Genomic DNA, 21,224 nt, shown 5'->3' with positions numbered 1-21,224 from the left:
CTACAGCAATCTAAGCAAAGGACAGTTTAATAACTGTACTTACGATATGTTTTAAAAGGAAAAAAAATCACTTAATGGAGTAGATTTCATCCTGGGCAATATCCATACATCTTGGACTTGGCAAAATGGCTTGGAGAAGAGGGTTTCATCATAGTAAACACAGCTACTTCACAGCAAGATTTATTAATACATCCAAAAGAAAGAAAGAAAATCATTTTGTCACACTATATACAGATAATACATACAGTGTTTTATACACATATTACATCAGTTTTTACACAAGAAAAATATACATAAAAATGTAAACTTTTGTATACAAAAACCCTTAAACAAATTAAACAAGGACCAGATAACAAAAGGAGACCAATCTATTATCATTTAATTGATTTTTTTTTTAAATGGTAATACAGTACATTCATTGAGAAGTATGAGGAACATGTGAGCCAACCTTTCCTATTTAAAGGGAAAGTACAAACACAAGCTTTCCTCCCCGCCCCTGGAATGCTGTCCGTGAGCCTCCAGCACTGGAGGTGGTGTGAGTTGCCATTGCTGCCAGGGCCCCTGAAGGAAGGAGCCCTTGTTCACCACACTGTCCCCGAGGGACACATGCACAGAAGCGAGCTGGGCTGGGCTGTTTGTGCGTATTAGCCAGGCTTCCAGCTAATACCATGAGACGGGACGTGGCAGTGCCCGTTTGTATGTTCCCTTTAAGCAGTCATTCAGTGGATTAGCCTTGCTGGAGGAAGTTGCTTATTTTTCCCAATGTATGGTATGCTGAACACATGTGTCAGATATGAGAGGGAAGAAGGAAGGGGTGTAAGAGACTGCTAATCCTTGCTACCATGCAGTTACTTCAAAATCAGGTACATTTGCAAGCTACAATTCACTGGTTCAAAATACACTGCCTCACCTTTGCTTTCCCACTGCAACTTGTTTACATTTTAAACTCTAGTGACCGAACAACTGTATGAGGCTCTTTGTTACAAGGCTGTTTCTGATATCAAAGCATGATCAAGCTACCTTTAAAATGACACCAAACACAAACTTCTCGGAGACAGCCTTAAAAAGAGAGAGCATTCCTTCTAAGCACTTCAGATTGTCCATTTGCCACCTTATTTTCTTAAGTCTAGGATAAATATATTTACCCTGAACTGCAAAAAGGATATTGGTCGAGCTTCTGACATCTGTTTTGCTCCATTTGCAGATAAATATTTTTGGGAATTAGAGGGAAAAAATCCCAAAAAACAAACCCAAATTTTAAAACCTCAGGCATAAAAGTAAGAAGGGAATTATTTAACATGTTGGTGAAAAAACAGTTGCAGAAACTTGAACTTGTTGGAAACAAACAGACGATAGATTCCAATGAAGGCTTCTCACATTAAATAAGTTAGACGGGTTACAGACATCTTCAATAAAAACATCCATCCTCCACAAAGTATGTTAAAATGAAACACAATAGTGATGCACTGGTATTTCTCCTAAAAAGGACAGAAGGACACGAAATCTCCTTAGTGATATCAGTACTATTGAATGTAGGAGGTGAACAATGATTTACAAAAGTAATGAGGGGAAAAGAAAATCATGAATCATTTATTATAATTGGACAAAAGGGGGATGGGGCAGAATGTAATTACTGTATGCCTCAGAAACATCTGAAGGAAATAAATACTTAGAAACTTGTGTTTCCATTTCTTTTACCTAAACGAGGGTGGGAATAAGGGCTTGTCTGCTTGCTTTTGTTTTTTTTTGTTTCCTTTTTTTTTCTTTTCCTTTTTAAAATAACAACCCTTCTAGTAAAAATTCAAAAGACAATTACAAATGGCTTTAGATAATTAAAAGTCTCCTTTTTAAAATAAAACTTTGATAACACATTTCTCCATTTCTTCTATATAATGCAGCTTCAGTGAGAATAAGTAATAAGGGACAGCAATTTGCAAAAAAAAAAAAAAAAAACTGAAAAAAAAATGCCAACCAAGTTTTCGTAACATATACACATGTATATGCAGGACATCTACACTCTATATACATATTTAATATAGGTATGCATGAGTATATATCAGGAGATAACCAACAGGTACATTCTCCACATACACAAACTGAAATAGCATAACAGGCGTGTGCGTATCAATCCACACTGTCCACACGCAGTACACAGACATCCCATACACACGCCCCAACATATGTATCATAGAAGCCATGTGTGACTGCATGAAAGCTCAGATGGAACAGTACACCAGTTACCTTTTTCTAACAGAAATGCAAGGAAGACAAAATTCCATGGCTGAATTGTGGCCAAGAAAAATTGTGTCATAGCCATATTGAAAACATGGAATCCAGTATGGCTCGATGACAGAACTGGAGCAGCATTCTCCTCTGAAACTGAAGCCTAAGATACACAGCACTTCAATGTGACTGAGCAGGTTGCTGACAGCTGCTTTCTGCTAAAAGGATATAGAAGCTCCATTTAGCCAGAAAACAGAAAATAAAACACTTAAGCCCATAATTTACTTGCATAAGCAATATTACCCAATACACAACTAGATGCAAAGTGCTAGCATGTTAATGGTCAACTCTGCACGCCATTTTAAATCTGTTTTATGGTAAAGTGTAACAAACTGTGTTTCTTTTGATATGTTTGATGACAACCCCATTGCTCAGAGCAGAGCACAGGGCTGCCTTCTGCTTACTTCCTGTGTTATGGGAGATACAAATCAAACCTCTTTTTTCTCCCTAGGGTTGAAAATTGGAAGGTAGTATTTGGTGGGTGCAGTTTTCTCATTTTGACCATTTAAATATAATGCTGGGTTAACCTTTTAATATGCTAGGAAGCTCTGCATCAGGTTCCATGAAAAGTTCGTATTCATCTGCAAATCAATCACAGTCCTACTGAATCACAATTGAAGCTGGGGAAGTTGCATAAGTTCAAGAAGATGCTCAGGGCCCAATTCAGCTACCACTCCAGTCACCAAGAGAATTTCCCTCATGCATAAGCAGAGCTGGATTGGGCCATTAAAGCTGATTGCTGCTAGCAAGAGAAACTGCAGAGATGCAGGGACAAGGAGGAGCTGGAATGGAGGCAATGGAGCAGAGAAGCAGAAGAAGTTGGCATTTTGCGAGAGGCCTCAACGAGACTAAATATAAAACAAAAGCAGAGACACAGAAAGGAAACTCCACTGTGAGGGCTGAGGTAACACAAGCCAATGGTGGCCAAGCTCAGATCAGTCTCCGAGTCATCCAGACCCTTCAGAAGAATTTAAAACAACTTGTCTGGCACAAGTGCTTACCTGTTACACATATGTTATGTGGATAGTCCCTCTCTTTAGCTCACACACTCACTGGTGTTACAGCTAATGTACAGGTGTGTGATACAAGGTATATTCCACCTATCAATCTGTATGCATGTATATATAGATTTAGATTGATTGCATTCATACATATTTATTGTACATTACGAGGCCAAGTCCACATTCAGCAAAATGCTTCTGTTATCTCACATACAGATATACCTCTCTGTACACAAAAATGGGTCTATTCTCCTCCATAAAGGCATAAAGATTTATGCTCCTAATTCCCATTACCACCAAATAAGCAGAAGAAAAGGCCTCTGACAACTTCCACCTCCCTACCCTTTTGCCTCTATGCATATGTGCTAGAAACAAATTGTGGAGAGAAGGAAAGGGAGAGAGATGCCTGGGGGAGCATCAACATCGTGATATGGAAGGGAATAAAAGAAAAATTGCAAAAAATTTCAAATTTCCATTCAATACTAGAAGCTCTGTTTTTCTAAAAAGGTTTTTAAAGTCACTGGGATCATCATAAAAGTGATACTGTATGAATAAATAACAATTAGGCTTTCTCCAGCCTAAATAGAAAAATATGAAGAGTAAGCCAATCTGAAGAACGTTTCTGACTTCTCACAATTTCAAGTGAGAGCTCCCATAAAGAAATCTTTCTTCTCCAATTATGAAAAAAAGGTAAGTGGTCAAAATCAAATTCAGAATTTTACAGCCTAAATGAAACTCCCTTGACTGAATGCATATTTTCTTCTGCAATCCCACAACAGAAATTTTGGGGCAAAATTGATACACACAAATATCCTCAGAAGAGAAAAAAATTCTGCTTTGGAGACAAGATCCTTTTATGGAAAGGAGACCACTGCACAAACAGCACCCCTTACAATCTAATTGGAAAACACGAAAACGCTGGTTGACAACATTTTCCAAGTCAGACCGTAGGAGATTCAGGTATTAATTTGCAAAGATACAACAATTCTCATGCCTCTCCATCCCACTGAATGCAAACCTTCCCATTCAGTTTGTCCTGGAAAACTCCTTTCTTCCATCACTCCTCCTCCCCCATTTGTTTTATTTAAAGGCTGTCTTTGGGAGCTTGGTATTTTCATGGCATTTTAAACAGGGCTCAAAGCAACTCATTTGAAAAAACAGTAAAATTGACATGATATCAGAGTTAGCCTTATAACAGAAGATTATATAGTAGAGAGTTTCAGTTATTTATATAACAGTGAGGACATAACAACCCCCTACTAAATAATCACGTTTCTACAATACATTCCATCACCTCTTGACTACTTTTCTCTTTACAAAACTATGACCTACATACAATATACACATTCGTATCACACATACATCCCCCCCCAATGCATATTTTTGTGTGTATATATAATACATACATGCACACAAGCAGTCTAATTCTATTTAGAAGTCACAGTGGGAATTCCTTTGTGAGGAAAGGAGGGGAAAATTCCTGAATAAGACACTGTAGATTCCTAATGTTCCAACTTTTCAAATTCCAACTCACAGAGCTAACTGGAAATAAATACATTTTAAAAAAGAAAAGGTCTTACAAACTTGGTTCACAACTCCCAGCTACAGTAGTTGGATTTTTAAATTTGATCTATTTACCCTGTAACTAAATTTCTAATCATAGGTACAAACCACGGATAAATTATTGCAGAATGTAACACTCAAAATTTAAAAAGAGTTATAGGAACAGTAATATAAGGGTTAAAAAGAGTTCTATACTTGTTGATACAGGATACCATTTTATTTTATTTATATATATATCTATATATAGATATAGATATCTGCAAGGTAGCAAAGAATAGCTGTACACCTTGACACGGCAAAGATCCAGTGTAAAAAGGTGCTTCACTAGTTTGTTTTTCCAAAAAAAGCTTGTATATAATTTTATAGCTATTAAAAACACATATGCAACATAATTCATTACACTCAATACAGCTTTAGTATAAAACTTATAATTTATGAGGTGATGTTAATAGCATAAATTAATATACCATTTCTCTTAAAATCTACAATAAGTATTCTGAAAGCTCATTGGGGAAGGGTATCTTTAAATAAAAAGTTTAAAGCTGAGCGTGATGAAAAAGATTCTGTATGTTGAAGTTGAGATGAGAGCCCCGAGAAGAGAAAGAGTCCGTAAGCCAGACACTGTTGACTATAAAACTGAACAGAGATTTCTCCTTCTTGCGCTCTCACTTAGGTGACGCTCTACTTAAATTATTATTTACTTTTAAAACTATTAACTTTTTTCTTTTTTTCTTTTTTTTTCTTTTTTTTTTCTTTTTTTTCTTTTTTTGTTAACTGCCCTTATTTCCACAAGGAATCCCTGAGACATACCCAAAACTGTACAGTGAAGGTCATCACTGTTCAGAGAAACTGGTTCAACCCCTTCTAGGATGTAGCTATTTTGCATGAGAATCAAAATGTCCATCACTTCAGAATGAATCTACTTGCACCAGAACCAACTACACTGTTTAAGATGCAGGTTAGAGAGTCATTTCAGGGTAAATCAGTCCACTCCAAGGTAGAAGCCAATGCCATCGCAGTTAGCTACATCAGAGCAATCTGCACCAAAGTTAAAGTTTTCCAGAGGATATCTGGGAACGTTACCTATCCAGAGTTCATCTCCGTGGGCACCAGCTGACAAGGAGAAAGCAGGTTAAACATTAGCATCACTGGACCAAGTTCAACATGCCTATGTGGTCGACACATGGGTAACTCTGGACATCTCACTGTGTGTGTGTTTGGGGGACTAGCGAGAGGAAGAGGAGGAAGAATGCGTTTTTCTACAGCAAGTACACTTTATGGTCAAAAGCCCAAGGTTCATCCTATTCACTTTCAGACCAAATTCTATGACCTAGAGTAGACTGAAAAGGTGCCAACACTTACTTCAAGGAGACAGATAAAGAAAGCCTTTTCCAACTATTGCTCTCAACTTACAGCCACGCTCACTTTGTCCTTTCATGCTTCCACTACACTACTTCATTTCACAGTAGCTACAAAAGGAGCGGAGTAAAACAGGGCAAAGCAAAGTACCAGATAGCAAAGGGAAAATAGTCAATACCGTTTGGGATTTTTTTTAAAAAGAGGCTGAAGACACAAGTGAGAGAACTGTTTTAAGATGCGTATTTTCTAACTCCTTCTCCTTCCCCAAACTTTTTTTCCCAACAACAGTGCTTTTGTCTAGTTTTAAAGACAAGACTAAAAGTTTAACTGATCAGAACTAAGGTCTCTTATGACCTCTCCTGAAGTCCAAGTTGAAGTTTAGTGAACACAAATATAGATTTTTGTCACCAACCCTCCTTACTTTTATTTGGGCTTGAGTGTATTAAGAAAGAGTAATTTAAATTTTAATTCGTGACTTTCTACTGATACACATCTCAAATGAAGAGGAACTTCTCAGAAGGTAAAATCTTGCTAAAAATGCCTCAACGTTCACTGCTAGCATATGCACTCCCATGATCAATGTTGTACCCTCAGCATCTAGTTCATGACATATTAGCATGCTGTGAAACATCTCCCTACTCACTGATATGAAAAATACTTTGATCTATTGCACTGTCATTCTAGCATCCAAATATATGTTATGAATTGCAGAAATCTCTCCTCCTGTTCATCTTACAGTCAGATTTGCTCAGAAGCACAGAAGACTTACCAGCTGGCATAACTTACATTGGAAAGTAAGTGTCTGAGAATGGGAAAACAGATGCAAGAATGATGAAGAATGTGGAGTGGAAGGAAATAAAGAAGGTACAAGAAGTAGCCCACAGATCCCCATCATTAAACGTTACCCAGAAGATCAGAAAGACCTTGTGGTCAGAAGGTGAGAAAGACCTAAAGATCTGGCCAGCACACTAGCCCCAAACTATTCCTTCAGTTACTATTTCTGCCACTACTGGACCTTGCAAGAGGTCTGCACAGGAGACTCCTTCACATGTAGAAATACAAAAGGAAAAATACCCCAGTTCCACCAGGGAAACTGCCTGGACAGCCACACAAATGTTTCACTGCTGAAGGTCACTGCAGGTAACTTTTCTATTGTTTGTTGGCTGAAAGCACCTCCTACCACTGTCCTGCAAGTCTTGAAAGGTTAACTCCCTCTTCTCTGCCCAAAGGCTCATACTGCTGGAGAATTCATGAGCGGATTTAGCTCACTGCAGCACAAAGACAGGGAGAAATACCCGTGGAGGCCTGACAATGCCTACAGGGATATCCAGCAGCAAGGAGGCTGCAGGAGCTCAGGGAGCAGCTGGAGCTCAGAAGCAGCATAGGTAGCCACCAGGGCCAGCTTCTCAGGGAAGAAAAATGCCCACTGTCTACTGTACACCTTTGCAGGACTCTCTTGGCAAGCAGATTCAAACCCAGAATGCATTTATATGTGGTTACAGCAAGACAAAGCTTCAAACTGAATTTGGCTACTGGTTTGCAGGTTCAGTCCTAGGTCTTTTTCCTTGGCCATGCCCCTAAAGCCAGTGACAGCTCACAGCAGAATATCCTAATTTTTCAATACTCATCTTCCTTTTATTAAAAAAAAAATAAATAAAAGGCCACTTCCCTTGGCTTCTCCCTACTATTAGGTACAATTCCTCTTTGACAATTTCTTTTCTCTGATTTTTGCCTAGCAGGCAATAAGCTTCTCAGGGCTTTCAGTGCTTTCCAAACCAGAACTGCAAATCCCCATTTTCAGTTGGAAATCTAGCTGTTGCCATTTTCCCCACAGTGCCTGAGGCAGACCTGCAACTGTGCTACCTCCCAGCATTATCAATTTAGTGCCTTTATGCTCAACCATACATAGAAGCATGCTACTAATGAGAAGGGATCTAAGCAAGAACCCAGAGGAATTGGAAGGCAGGAGGATACAGAGTTCTTGTATCATAATTATGAAGCCAAAGAACAAATCAACTTTGAGGTATCTAAGTGCATATGGTTCCCCTCAAAGCTGGTGTAAGGTCTTCCTGGGTGAAAGGAAACGTCAAAGCATGTCTTAGAGAATGCCTTATGCACCAAGAGAGCATGAAGCTATTCCTGATAAGCCTCTGTACATTGTCAAAATTCATCTTGTGTTAAATACTTTAGCACAGAGACTAATTGAGGTGCTATTATTGCCAAAATTATGTAAATTATGTCTAATTTTTTCATTCTTTAAAACTCCAATCTTATGTGAAGGAATTAACTTTTAGGTTCAACTAGCCTTATTCCATTTGTCAACACATAAAGGGCACAACAGGTATTGAGCATCTGAAATTGCTACACTGGCTCTTTGGTGAAGGGGTGACAAGAATGCTAATTGCTATAAGAGCTGATACTCAAAAACATTTGTGAGGGAGCATGGAATCTACTTGGAAACCACATAAATAACAGCCTCGAGGACCACCTTAACCAGGCCAGCAGGATTTCCCAGAGGAAGAGGTGTGAAATATCTCTGACTACACATACCTCTCAATTAGATCTCTTGCATCCAACAGTAAGACACTGATGCACTGAAGTCAGCATGCTGTGGGGGTGTAGAAACCCACCTGGAATGATCCACCTTGTAAAGCTAAGATCAAGACCCGTAACTGCTCGGCAGCCATGTAACCATGGAATCGGTGGTAGTGAAAAAATGAGAGGTGAACCAGGAAAAGGCAAGAGTGGTAGCCTGTTTCAGAACACTGTGGCAGACAGGACAGGAAGATTCCTATTTCAATTGTATACAAATTGAAGTTTATTTTTGAAAGTGCAGTTTTATTGCAAACTTAGTTTGCTCATGGAAAAATGTAATGCAGTCAGTTTTGAGGGAAGAGTTGTCAAGCAATACACAAAGTTTGAAATCTAAGTGGGGAAAAGACTTGATGTCCCAAGCTACTTTAAAGAAACTCAGGCACATAAAGGCCATTGATTTCAAACAGTAATCATGGACCTCCATTGCTCTGACAGCTTCTGAAATTCCCTGTCTAAATCAATGCACAGATGAGGAGCTGGGTTCAGTTCTGAGTTAGACCACTACAAACTCACCGTGACCTTAGACTGGAAAGCTCCTCTGTAATTTAAACCAACACAACCAAGCAGAACTTGGCTCTCAGCTCCTATTATCCTCTCTTCCCCCAAGCATTTGCTAAGAAAGAGAAATGTGGTGTGGGGCAAATATACTCTGCACTAGCTGCAGCTTCATTAGAAGTTTGATGGGCACAAGAACCATTTCAAGACCAAAGTCCTGAAACCAATACATGGAAATTAACACCCTCTAAAATTACATGAATACACAAGCAGATGAAGGAATTAACCATTTGGTATACTAGTTCTCCACTTTTTTTCAGTCAGACATCCCAGCACATTGAAGAAGGTATATGAACACAACAAAAATCATCTGCAAATCAAACAGTTGTCTCCTCAACAAAGTATGGGTAACATAATATAAAAATAAATAAAAGCCTTGTCAGATTTGCCTCATTCACAATATCACTGGGCATTCCTCAATCAGCAGGACAATCACAAGCAGGATTTCATAGGCTTCAATTAAACTTTTTATGTGGTTTAAAAACATTTAAGTGTTACAAACATATTTAAATCACCACTTAAAATATTCGGCTTATATTATTAAGATCTATTTTACCAAGTATGAAATAATGACTTCATAACAACAGAAGCATGAAAATAATTTTTGTTTCTTCCACCCACATACACCTGCAATTTCAGAAAAAGACATATGCATCATCCATACTCTTTTATATTTAAAGAGGACAGATCATTCAAGAAAAGAGGGATAATATGATTGCTACAATAGTAAGAAGACACAAGACCTATCCCATTTAAACTCTGTTCCTTAGGAAGATGGAAGGAGAGGTTTGAGTCAGATATTTTGGTGTGTGCCTGACTGCTAACAAAATGAATTTCTATAGCAACTAAACTCCATTCAGTGATCCTTTGCTCAGAAAACGTATTAAGCCTTCCTATTACATGTGCTTGGTTCTCTTAATTTCCTGAAATAGACTAGAATTCACACAGGTAGAATAAAATCCATCATCTACAGTACAAGACTGAAATGTAGAATTTTCTATTTTCTCTCATCTGCATCTCTGAAACATACCAAGAAGAGTAGAGACTTGTATTAAACAGGATCTACTTTTACAGTCCAAGTCAGGGTACAGTAGCAAGTTTGAGCCCTAGAGAGTCATAAACAAATTCCTTCTTGATAAGGAGATGCAAGTGAACACCTCAGAATTTCTGCTGCAATTACCTCTTGGTTGAAAGAACAAAATTAAAAAATAATTATTATTTTAAGAAATCTAAAACCTAACTGACTCTTTTCTTTAGGAACTGCAATTACTACCAAAGAGTAAATACTGTCATTAGCAGGTGATCAGAACAAACAAAACCATCCTGCAGACAGAAGGAATTGTTACCTATTTTGCATTAGTGATTTCTCTTTTGGTTTGCCATGACTGCTGATAGGTACCTGCTAGTTCCTTACGTACATTCAGCTTCCCAGAGCATCAAACCCTACAAGTGTTGGAAAAACTATATGGCTCTCAGAGGATTAAAAACTGTCCAAGAAAGTCTCACTAGTTAGACATATTGTGAGAAATGCATCCATTTGAAACTTACAATGGGTCTGACCTAGACTTGTGTGGATGGGCAGAAAACCAACCTAATTCTTCCTGTTTCAGCTGGGAAATTCCCGTCAGCCTGTCAGGCAAAGAGTTCTGGACAAAGACACACTTGAAAAGGCAAATCATCAATGCTACAAGGCCACAGTAATTCAGCAAGGAAGGAAATTTCTCACAGGAATCTTCTCTAATCCATGATCTATATTTCAATCCTTCTGTTTCTTTTTGTTTTCCTGGGCTAACTTCATAACAGCCTTCAAATTTATGGGCAACCAGTCAACTGATCTCTTTGTTACTCAATGAATTACAAATCGTGATAATAAAAAAACCCAAAAATCAGCATGCAGTAAAAACAGTGACCAGTTCTGGAAGGGGACAACTACTTCTTCACCAAAAGAAGAAAAGGAATTGCTGCTCCCTGCACCCCAAACACACACACACACAGAGGAGGTCAAGAGACTATTTCAAGAAACTGCCAAACTCATCCTTGAATTGTGATCTTGATTTAGGACTTCAGTGCACCACTCTCAAATCAATGTGTGCAGCCAAGTTTTCTATGCCAAATGCTACCTTTGGAAAAAGAGTAAATTAAAAAAAAAAAAAAAATCAAGAGATTCCTGCCCACTGGAAAACCTTCTACCAGATGCTAATGGGATGACAAGCACTGATCCGAACCCTAGGGATCAGTAACATGCATCAGTGATCTGAGGTATCTTCCCATTTCTAGGTCTTACTGCTAATATCATTTACATCCAGTAACTGTGCTGCATCCTTAAGGAATTATTGGGGAACAGTGAACCTGCCTGCAATAAATGAGCACCGGTGCCTAACGAGCACATGTGAATGCTACAGCAAGGTTCACAGAGGGCTAACCCTGGTCAGTACTAAAGCAGGGGTTTTCTTCTCAACCCCCTCTTAAAAAAAAGGGAAGAGAAGACAGACAAAATAAAGAGAAAGGAAAAAAGGAAAGATAGAAAACACAGGTCCCCCATCTACCTGCAGGGAGCCAGGCAGACAAGCTCAGTTGGAGGTGGTGAAGGGCGCGGATGCGTTATTGGTACTGGTAGCGGTGGCACCGGTCACTGCGAAGCCCGTGGGAGGAGCTATGGAGCTGTGGCTGGGCTGCAGGTCCTTGGGAATGCCACTGTGGGAGCTCAGCTGGTGCCCAAAGGCTGCGCTGAACTGAGGGAGCTGTTGTTTGGGGGAGGTGGAGCCCATGAGTTCAGCGGAGGCAGGACCCATGCCACTGAAACTGGTCTGCGGTAACCCCGGAAGCACACTGGAGCTGTTGGGGGTCACAGTGGCGAAGGCAGGCTGTGTGGTCTCTGAGTGCGAGGTGGTAGGTGGTGTGGACAGGGAGGTGGACAGGAGGTGTCCATCTGCACCAAGAAGGTTGCTAAACGGAGAGGGGTCCCCAAGATTGACAGGAAGATTTCCCCAGTGAGTTCTGGGGTTGACCACCCCGCTAAGTGGCACGTCCAGCTGCGTTGGGAGCAAGTGCTGTGCCATCATGGGCATCTCTGCTGAGAAGGTAGCTGCCAAGTTATCACCAGAAAAGGATGTGGTGTGAGGGGATGTGATATGGTCACTGTAGGGAGACGGCACATGCTCACTATCATAATGGCTTCCATGGGGTGAGGAGTGTGAATGGTCACTGCTGTATTGCTGTCGTGAGGTGATCAGGTCATCTGCCTTGCTCAGCAGCTGGGCAGGGTGGGGCCTCTGGGAGGCATGGCTGCCATCATGAAGTCCATGAAACTGTCCCGGGAAGGCTCTCTCCCCAAGGCCACTCTGGCTTATCAGAGTGGCAGAAGTAAGGCCAACGTTGGCTGGGGCTGAGAACTGCCCCTGGATCTGCCCTGCCAGGGGCGTAGGTGGGTTGGACAAGGTAGCAGAACGGAGCAAGTTCTCATCCAGCTCCAGAGCGGAGAAATTATCGTGTACTATACGCCCATTCAACAGCTCCCCCAGATCCGTGTTAACCTCTCGACTCAAGGACTGCATTCCTGGAGCTCCAGCACCTGTAGAGAACACCCCTATCGCTCTATCTGACAGCTCCTGAACTGGCACGCCATCTGTCTGTGTAAGTACTCCAATGGTACTCAGGCACTCAAGAGAAGTTACAGCCTGCAGGGCCCGTTCCAGTTCTTCAGCCTCTTCTGTGGTTGGAAGAAGATCTCCATTTTTACCTGCAGAAACAGGGACACCACCAATTAGTGCACTGCTCTCAGGTGAGCCTGGCCCTGGCACTCAAAGGATGAAGATGTACAGACAGTTCAGTACAGAGTTGCATATGACAACCTTCCAGCATGGTTTGCAGTACAGAGAAAGTATCATTTATCAGTGTTCGCTAGACAAGCAGGGTAAGAAAACCATGAAATTACACCTTCCTCTTCAATGGAAATCCCCCTCTTCCCCTTCTCTTCCACATACTATAGTAGGAGATGCCTCTTAAACTTCCTAGACTTAAAAGTAAAAATGCTGAAGTAAGATCTTCAATGCTGCAATAACACATGGTCTTCTTTCTACATACCACATTGCAGCCTGGGCCTAAAATTTACAGAGACAGTATAATTCAGGTTAATTTCAATTCAAACACAGTCTGATGTCACATATCAGAAAATGACCGAAGAAATCACATACCCAACTCCAGGCTGTTCTAATTTCTTTGTTATACATTATAGGTACTGAGCTTTAGAATGCAGAAATTCAAGCACATTTCTGATCAAAAGCTAGTTTCAAAAATGTATTTAAAGATTTTATTCTCACTCTCTTCTCTTTTTATCAAAGGCCAACATTGACTGTGATTCCAGCCCCACTCGATGGCAGAAAGATGCCATTACTGAGAACACTCCTGATTAAACTGTAACACTGACAGGCAGTAAAAATGTAAAATGAATTATTAAAATACTAAACCAATTATGATTCTCAGAGCAGTAATTACATGAGCAAGCAGAGAACTATGCACACAGCCTTCTTAAAGTCTGCTTTACTTCAGAGCTCCCAAACAATAGAGCAAACGCACACTTCCTTCTCTAGAATTTATTACCTCTGTAGGAAAGCAAGCAACTCCTCAAAATGCAGTTTAGAAACACTCACTTCTTCAGTTCACTGACTGTGTTCATGCTAGCATAAAATAGAATGGTACCTTCAAAGAAATCAAAATCTTGCAAGTCATCAGGCAGCCGTGGCAGGACATCAGAGAAGTCCTCCTGATTCAATTCCAAGTCATGTGGAATGTCTGTGATTTCATTGGCGATATCATCAGGCAGCTCATCGGCACTGAGCTCTGGAGTGGAGGGACTCCTGAACAGAAAGGAACATTAGTCCCTGGTGTTCTACTCAGCTTGCTCCAAAGGACAACTATCAGTGCACATCCATCTACAATGGATGCTTCCCCACACATTTTTTCCTCCATTATCTAGGGAAAAAAATGCTTTTAGGTAGTGTCTTTAGGAAGCTTACACTTAGGCTACTCATTAACTACGTAAGAGGCAACATCAGGAGCAAGATATTTTACCCATCAAACCCAATCATTGCTCAAATCCAAAATGACCCACTCTAAAGGTTTTTTTCAACAGTAACATGGAGGTGGAATTTTTAGCCCTGCTCCCGATGCTGCTTGGCAGCTTTGTACAGAGCTCACTGGCAGCGCTCAGGCCAGCAGTGGGAAACTGGGCAGGAGCAGCACTGACCGTATGTGGGGTATGTCTACTGGCAGTGAGACAGTGGCAGGCATGGTGAGGTTCCCTTGGGGCACTGCAGGAGGAATGGGTTTCTGGGGCCGGCGTGGACCTCGCCTTCTCTTCTTCTTGTGTTTTTTGGTAAGTGCAGGTGGCTTCGTTTTTTTCCTGGGTTTCCTCTGCTGCTGGTGCTGAACTTTACGGGAGCTGTCCCCTCTCAAGAAATTATCCTTTGGGAGCAAAACAATACCAATGGGAGCATATTAAGAACAAGTATTACTTTCCTAGCTTTTTTCACCCTGGTCATTCCACATACATGTGGAATGTAAGGCAAGAGGAACTGTTAGCTTACACACAGACAGAGTTTCAAAAATTGAGCTGTTTCCTTCCTCACTGACCCCAATGGCAAAAATAACATAAACCAAGTTATGAGATATTGTAAACTGGAGATTGTGCAGTTTCGCTTTAAAAATGATCATAGCAAACCCTAACTAAAAAGTGCAAAACCGTAACCTTTAGCAGCACTCCTGTAAGTATTAAAGACAAAACGCTGTTGTGAGGTGGTGTTAATGTGGATAATAGGCAGCAGCTGAAGCCACAATCCTCAAGTGCCTGCTGACATAACAGAGGGACAGCATAGAGGAGACAAAATTAATACTGCTGGACTAGGATAAGGATGTGGGTAAACAATTAAGCCTCTTTGCTTCTAAACAGCAATCACTGACACATTAAAAAATAAATCAAACCATCATCAGTCTTCAGTTGCCATCATACTGGGTATGGCAGAGGATTATACTTGTTACAGAGGTAAACCTTGAGGGACAAACTGAAGATTGCCTAGAAGAGGGGGAAACCCCACGCAGATCTGTGTAGCACAAACCCTCACATTTTAAGCCAAAAAAACTCCATAATTCACAATTTTAGGAGGCTGGACAAAAACAGTAACAAAAAACTTCTAATAACCCAACAAAACAACAAAAAAAGTAGTTTTACACCTAGTTGAAGGTAGGACAAGAAGCCTTGAAGAAGTGGGTTTGTGAATTATCATAAAGGTTTTGTTCTGGAAGATTGGTATCATAAAAAGGAGAGCAGAGGACATCATTTCTCCATTCTCTCAGCTTGAGGTAGGGAGGTAGGCCACTGCTTTTTCTCTGGGATCCATGGATCCCTGAAGGAAGTTCGAGATAATTCTAATAGTTACTAAAAGGTAAATAAAGTAGCAAACCCATTATTTGCATCCTTGTAATTGCTATTTACATTACCTTTAGAAAGTACTTTGGGCCCCGTGTACTGAGACTGTTTAAGATGCAGTGTTATTAATATCACACTTATATTACATTCAGATCCAAGGACCAGGAGTGACCCCAAATAAATCACAGGATCTCTCACAATGATCTTCTATTTCTCAATTTAAGACAGCAATCAAATTTCCTCCCGTGAAGAATATTCCCATGTATACTTCATTATATCCTCAAAACTACATAAAAGATTTTCACAACATACTTTATACTAACTGGGAATGTTTGTCTAGTTTTACCCTTTTAAGAAAAATAATAGCAAACAAGCTCTTAAGTTCATAAACTTGCTAGTGGTCAAGGAAGACTTCATAAGAATACTGGGGTTAAAACTCCTGATCATCCCAATACACAAATAAATACAATGATGGCTTTGTACTTACCATTTTTTTGGCATGTTCTTCGCACAGAGGTGTCTGATGTGTAATGTCAAAAACTGGCACAGAGCACTGCTGACCATCTGCAAACTTGGCTGTGCAACTCGAGAAGAGCTGCTGAGAACGGTTCAATAAGATATCTGTGCATTTCTGCATCAGGAATAACACAAGACAGTGGTGGAGGAACGCCCTTTGATTTATCAATCTGATAAAGATCAGAGCCTTCAACTCTATCTGTCCATAGATACTATTTTTAATGAGTGCCTTAAATTTGCTATTCAAGTTCAAAGCTAGGTAAGGCTCAAACCCAACTTTTAAAGTGAAAAACTGCATTCATGCAGAATCTCTAATGATTTTATTATATACTGAGATAGTTTTATAAAAGCAGCTATTTCACTAATGAGTTCTTAGCAAAAAGAAGCCTTTTCCTGGAGCCTTAATCAATAGATCAATAGTAGCAGTTGGAACAGTGTAGTCAACAGGACTATTTCCTTACAGACTAATGACAATCCATACTGAAACATTAAAGAAAGAGTATTTCTTAATTCAATCTTTTAAGGTACATTCTTGGCATTTATCTTTAGAGCACAGACAAAGAAGTTTCAAGATCCTTCCTGCTCCTCTGAAAAAAAAGATGTGCAAGCAGACAGAAAGGTCAAGTAAATCCAAACGTAAGCTTGCTGAGATTTCCTTCAGAAAATCCTTAGCAGGAGTAAAAATGTTTCCAGACTTACAGCAAATCAAACAGATATTTCATTGTGTCTTTTTTCAAACAGCACTAGAAGCACTCCTTCCATCTTGAACAGTTCTCAGACCTCAACATCACTATGTATGTTTATAAAATGTTAAAACAAAGAAAAAGGACAAAGAAAATGAAAAACCTGCAGAACAATCCAGACAGCAGACTTGGATGGATGGGTCAGAACCAAGAACCTGTTCATTTTAGAGAAGGAAATGCAGAGAGAAAAAATGGGCATACATGCAAAATCACTAATCTTGACTATCCTGCTCTATACACACCAACAAGCGAGACCACTTAAAATTAAAAACTACTAAAACAAAAAAATCCCATCAGAACCAAATACTGCTGTATGCCATGGTGCTCTCTCATAGAGGTTTGGAACTGCTCTGCAAACTGCTTTTAAGCAGCCTGCAAAAAATCAAACAATAAAAACAAGGCATCTGCAAAACAAAAAGATTGGAAAAAGATTGGAAAGGTGCTGCAGTCTGACAGTGGCTGAGTACATCAGCACAAGTCACTTTTAATACCAAAAGCAAAAGTTCCAACAATAGGAGTCACCCCAACAAAAGCACCTACAATTCTTCAGCTAAAAACAAAAACAAAAAAAGGCTCCAGAATTTTTAAGTATTACAAGTCATAAGTCTGCCTTTTTATAATCTTCAGAACCAAAACTCACATCTATTGTGCTCCCTTCTTTCTGAGATCTTCAGCCATTGACTTTCAACATTCTTTCCAGGCTTTGTTTGAAATTCCAAGCACAGGGAACCCTTCCTCATCTGGACTAAGAGGTTCTGTGACTCCTATTCTGCTTCTTTAAACAACGCAAAGTATGATTTCCATCTTTCTAGTCAGTTTAAGCCCTCTTTTTATACTACGTATAAAAACCTTTTTCCATGAAACTGGCACAGGAAGGTGGTCTATTGGAATCTACTAAGAGCTGTATGAAAGCCAGGAGGCTGAAAAGCACATGGTTTGTACCAAGTCATTGTGAAGGATGATCGTTTTGTAAAGGTTTCTTGCCCACACTAAATACAGCTCACAAAGTAAAATGATGTTCTTATTACAAATGCCAGTAGCAGACTACTTATCCTCGGTGTCCATACACCTAAGTCACACAGACAAATTAAAAGCAAATGAGTTGCTTTTGTTAGTATGATGATATACTAACAAATAGGTATTTTTTTGTGAAAACTTAATTATCATGCACAAATCTAACAAACAAACAAAAAAATCCCCTAAAACAGAACAGCTTCCATGCCTGAATGCCACTCCCAAACAGAGTTAAGAGGATACGCTGAAAACAGTGCCTGGTGAATGGAAGGGCCTTGTTAGTGCACTGCTCTCCCTTCGAAGTCCCACTGCAGGTTGTTGGTTCTGCATCTCTCTGCCTTGCTTGGCTTGTGCTGAAAAGAAAGCATAAAAGAGTTTACAGACAACCCCCCAGTCTTGTGGTTACTTAACACAATTATTATACTGAATGTAGCACAGTAGGATGAAAAATTGTAACACACGTGTGTGTGTCATGATCCAGATGGGTGCACACTACTACCAAGCTCTACACAGGGACACAGAATAGATGTCAATGACAGGTGAAGGTGTGACTGTAGTAACAGGATTATTTCTTATTTCACAGGGCCTTAATTGTAATGAGAGGTGCTATGTGCTACTACCATGTAAATATTACAACACCTTGCAACAGAAAGGGCAGCAATAGGTGAGTGTCAACACAGGTGACCCTCAAAATGAGGTCAGTCTTTAGAATTCAATGAACTGGGTATGCCTAGATGGGAGTCAAGTGCACTTCCAAGCCTGTTCATAAATCCAAACATGCCGAGCATCCCCAGAGCTTACATGCAAGCATGTGCTCAGACAAACTGAGACTGAGCTCTGGAGTGGCAGAGCCTGAGCGTGCTCAACATGGATAAAAGCTCTCCTTCATCAACGTGCTACAGCCCAATCCACCAGCAGGTGCCCGGGGCTCTCCCAGCACAGCCTCTGTGCTCTGAGCCTGAGCTGCAAGCAGGCGCCAGGCAGCGGTGTGGACGGGCACTGAAGCGTTACACAGCTCGCTCGGGTGGCCTGCTCTCCAGGCACGTGTCACCTTCATGGAGATAAAGCTGGCGATTCCAGGGCTCACTTGCACCTCTGTACACGTTGTTTTCTAGGTTGACAAAAGTTGTCTGTAGCCTGACTGTTTTCCTTCAGCCATTTCTGTCATCAACTGCACTTTGACTGAGCAAAGTTTTAGTTAGTGGTATTACTCCTGTGAAAAATTTTCTATCTGAAATGACTCGGTGGTTACTTAAATTGACCAGAGCAGTGATGACAGGCATACCTGGCTTTGCTGGTCTACCCAAAACAATGTAAACTTTTTTGCTCAACAAAAGGCAAAAATAATAGGGAAAAAAAAACCAGCAAGAGCTTGTCAGTTCAGGTGAACTTTTGCTGTAGTGTTTAAGTTTGGAGAAATTTATACACGACTTCGTAAACTGGTAATGGACTTCTACATTACACCTCAGAGCAGTTCTTCAGAATCAGTCCACCTCCCCAACAATGAACACTTCAATTGTCATGAACACATCCCACTGAACCAGGAACAAAAGCATCCCCATTAAACAAAATATACTCTCAATACCTAGCTCCAATCTGCATCTCATACTATACACTGCACCCCACAGTCACACGTCCTGTAAAGCAAAACCCCAACAGCAAAAGGATGCTTCTGATACCCTAAATGTAACACCAGGGTTCAGACTTAGTCTGTTCCTGCATGAATATGAATCAACCAACTCTCCATATGCTGAGAGCTAGAGGGATGTTGACATTAACTAGAAAGAATTCCCACAGAAGATAACCTTCAAAGTTGTTAGAAGTTATGTATTTTGTTGCCAAGTTTTATTTAATGTTAGATTGAGTTAAATCTAACAAAAAGCATGAGCTTAACTTTGCTGGGAGGATAATTAAGAGGAGGTACAGATTTTCAAAAAAAGCTGTCTGAAAAACAAAATCTGAATTGGAGCAGTGAACTATAGACCAGACTGCACACCTTCTACTGGCACAGTAAAGGACCAGATATTTGGGCCCAGAAACTGCTGAACAAACCATCCCCATTTTACAACATAAATCTGAAGAAGGCCTGTCTTCATGGAAAACTGTATGCCACGTTTCTTTTACTCCACTGAGGAGTATTTATGTGTCATGTTTTCCTGCCTTGTTGTTGGTTTCAGAGCTCATCATTTCAGCTGCGGGATGCTCAGCCCGCGTCCCCCTGCCCAGCCCCAGGCCCGTGCAGCGGCAGGGCAGGTCTAACCTGGTGCAAGCGCACGCAGCCCTCCGGAGCTCGTGCAGGAGCTGCCCCGCGCGCTCGGGCTCCCGGCTGGCCGCCTGCAGCAGCGCTTTCCGCAGCGTGTGCCGGCATTTCTTCTGCCGCGATTCTGCCCGCTCCAGGCGGCACAGGTGCTTGTATTTCTGCTGAAAGTAAGTGCAAAGTCTGGTCACCCTGGAACTCCTGTCATCTGCATTGTCATCATCGGACCTGAAGAAGGGAAAATAAAAACAAATATGCTTTAAGATACTACTTTTTTTTTCCCTGCTAAGCTAATTTGTCATTCTAATAGAATTGTTAAATCGGCATTCATCTTCTAGCCGCACAAACATCCAAATGCTGAAATCAGGCAGTGTTACTTGAGAAATAGCAAGAGCAGAATCCCTTTCAAATTCTAAAGGTATTTGCCCTTCTTAGTATGTCATTATTAGAGATTACATCAATTTATCATCAAGTCTGACACATTTAAATGTCTAGAGCCTGCTGTTCAAAAAGAAATCTATACTGTTAACCTTTATTTACTGTAGATGTCACAGCAAATGAGACCAATCTTAAATCAAAGTGCAATTAATGGAGAAGACAAGGGTGGGGAATTGTATAGTAGAAATTTATTGGGGAATGATCATGCTGGAGAAGATGGTCAAATTCTAACAAGTACCTAAGCTTCTGACTTCTTCCAATTCCTTTTACTCTTCCAGGTGGTATATTCCTTTTTAAACCAAAATACACACTATTAACAGCTGACAGCTGATACTGATTTCCCCTTGCTGCAGAGCTGCAGTTGAGTTACGGTACAATAATAGAGAAGAAATTCATATTTAACTCAAAGATACTGAGGGAAAGATCAAACCAGGGCTAAGCAATGACCGGAAGAAGGACTAATCCAACTCTGTGTT

General features: G+C 40.4%; 1 protein-coding gene across 7 annotated transcripts in view; it reads right to left on the bottom strand.

Annotated features, from left to right (window-relative positions):
* Position 1: 1 nt before the first annotated feature.
* Positions 2 to 21,224, bottom strand: part of INO80D (INO80 complex subunit D) — a 45,709-nt gene continuing 24,486 nt past the window's right edge. For 4 of the 7 annotated variants that reach the window (XM_054636212.2, XM_077181299.1, XM_077181300.1 and 1 more), the window contains exons 7-13: positions 20,314 to 20,538; positions 18,297 to 18,406; positions 16,268 to 16,401; positions 14,602 to 14,819; positions 14,055 to 14,212; positions 11,903 to 13,095; positions 2 to 5,960 (exon numbers count right to left, since the gene is read on the bottom strand). In XM_054636212.2, coding sequence (XP_054492187.1) covers positions 11,927 to 13,095; positions 14,055 to 14,212; positions 14,602 to 14,819; positions 16,268 to 16,401; positions 18,297 to 18,406; positions 20,314 to 20,538 — 2,014 coding nt within the window. In that variant the 3' untranslated portion in view covers positions 2 to 5,960; positions 11,903 to 11,926. The remainder of the gene's footprint in view (positions 5,961 to 11,902; positions 13,096 to 14,054; positions 14,213 to 14,601; positions 14,820 to 16,267; positions 16,402 to 18,296; positions 18,407 to 20,313; positions 20,539 to 21,224) is intronic. The other 3 variants (XR_013183020.1, XM_054636209.2, XM_054636214.2) reach the window with 3 other exon arrangements.

This window comes from Agelaius phoeniceus, chromosome 7 (assembly GCF_051311805.1).
Source record: "Agelaius phoeniceus isolate bAgePho1 chromosome 7, bAgePho1.hap1, whole genome shotgun sequence".
NCBI classification, from domain to species: Eukaryota; Metazoa; Chordata; class Aves; order Passeriformes; family Icteridae; genus Agelaius; species Agelaius phoeniceus.
This window is presented reverse-complemented; position numbering and strand designations above follow the sequence as displayed.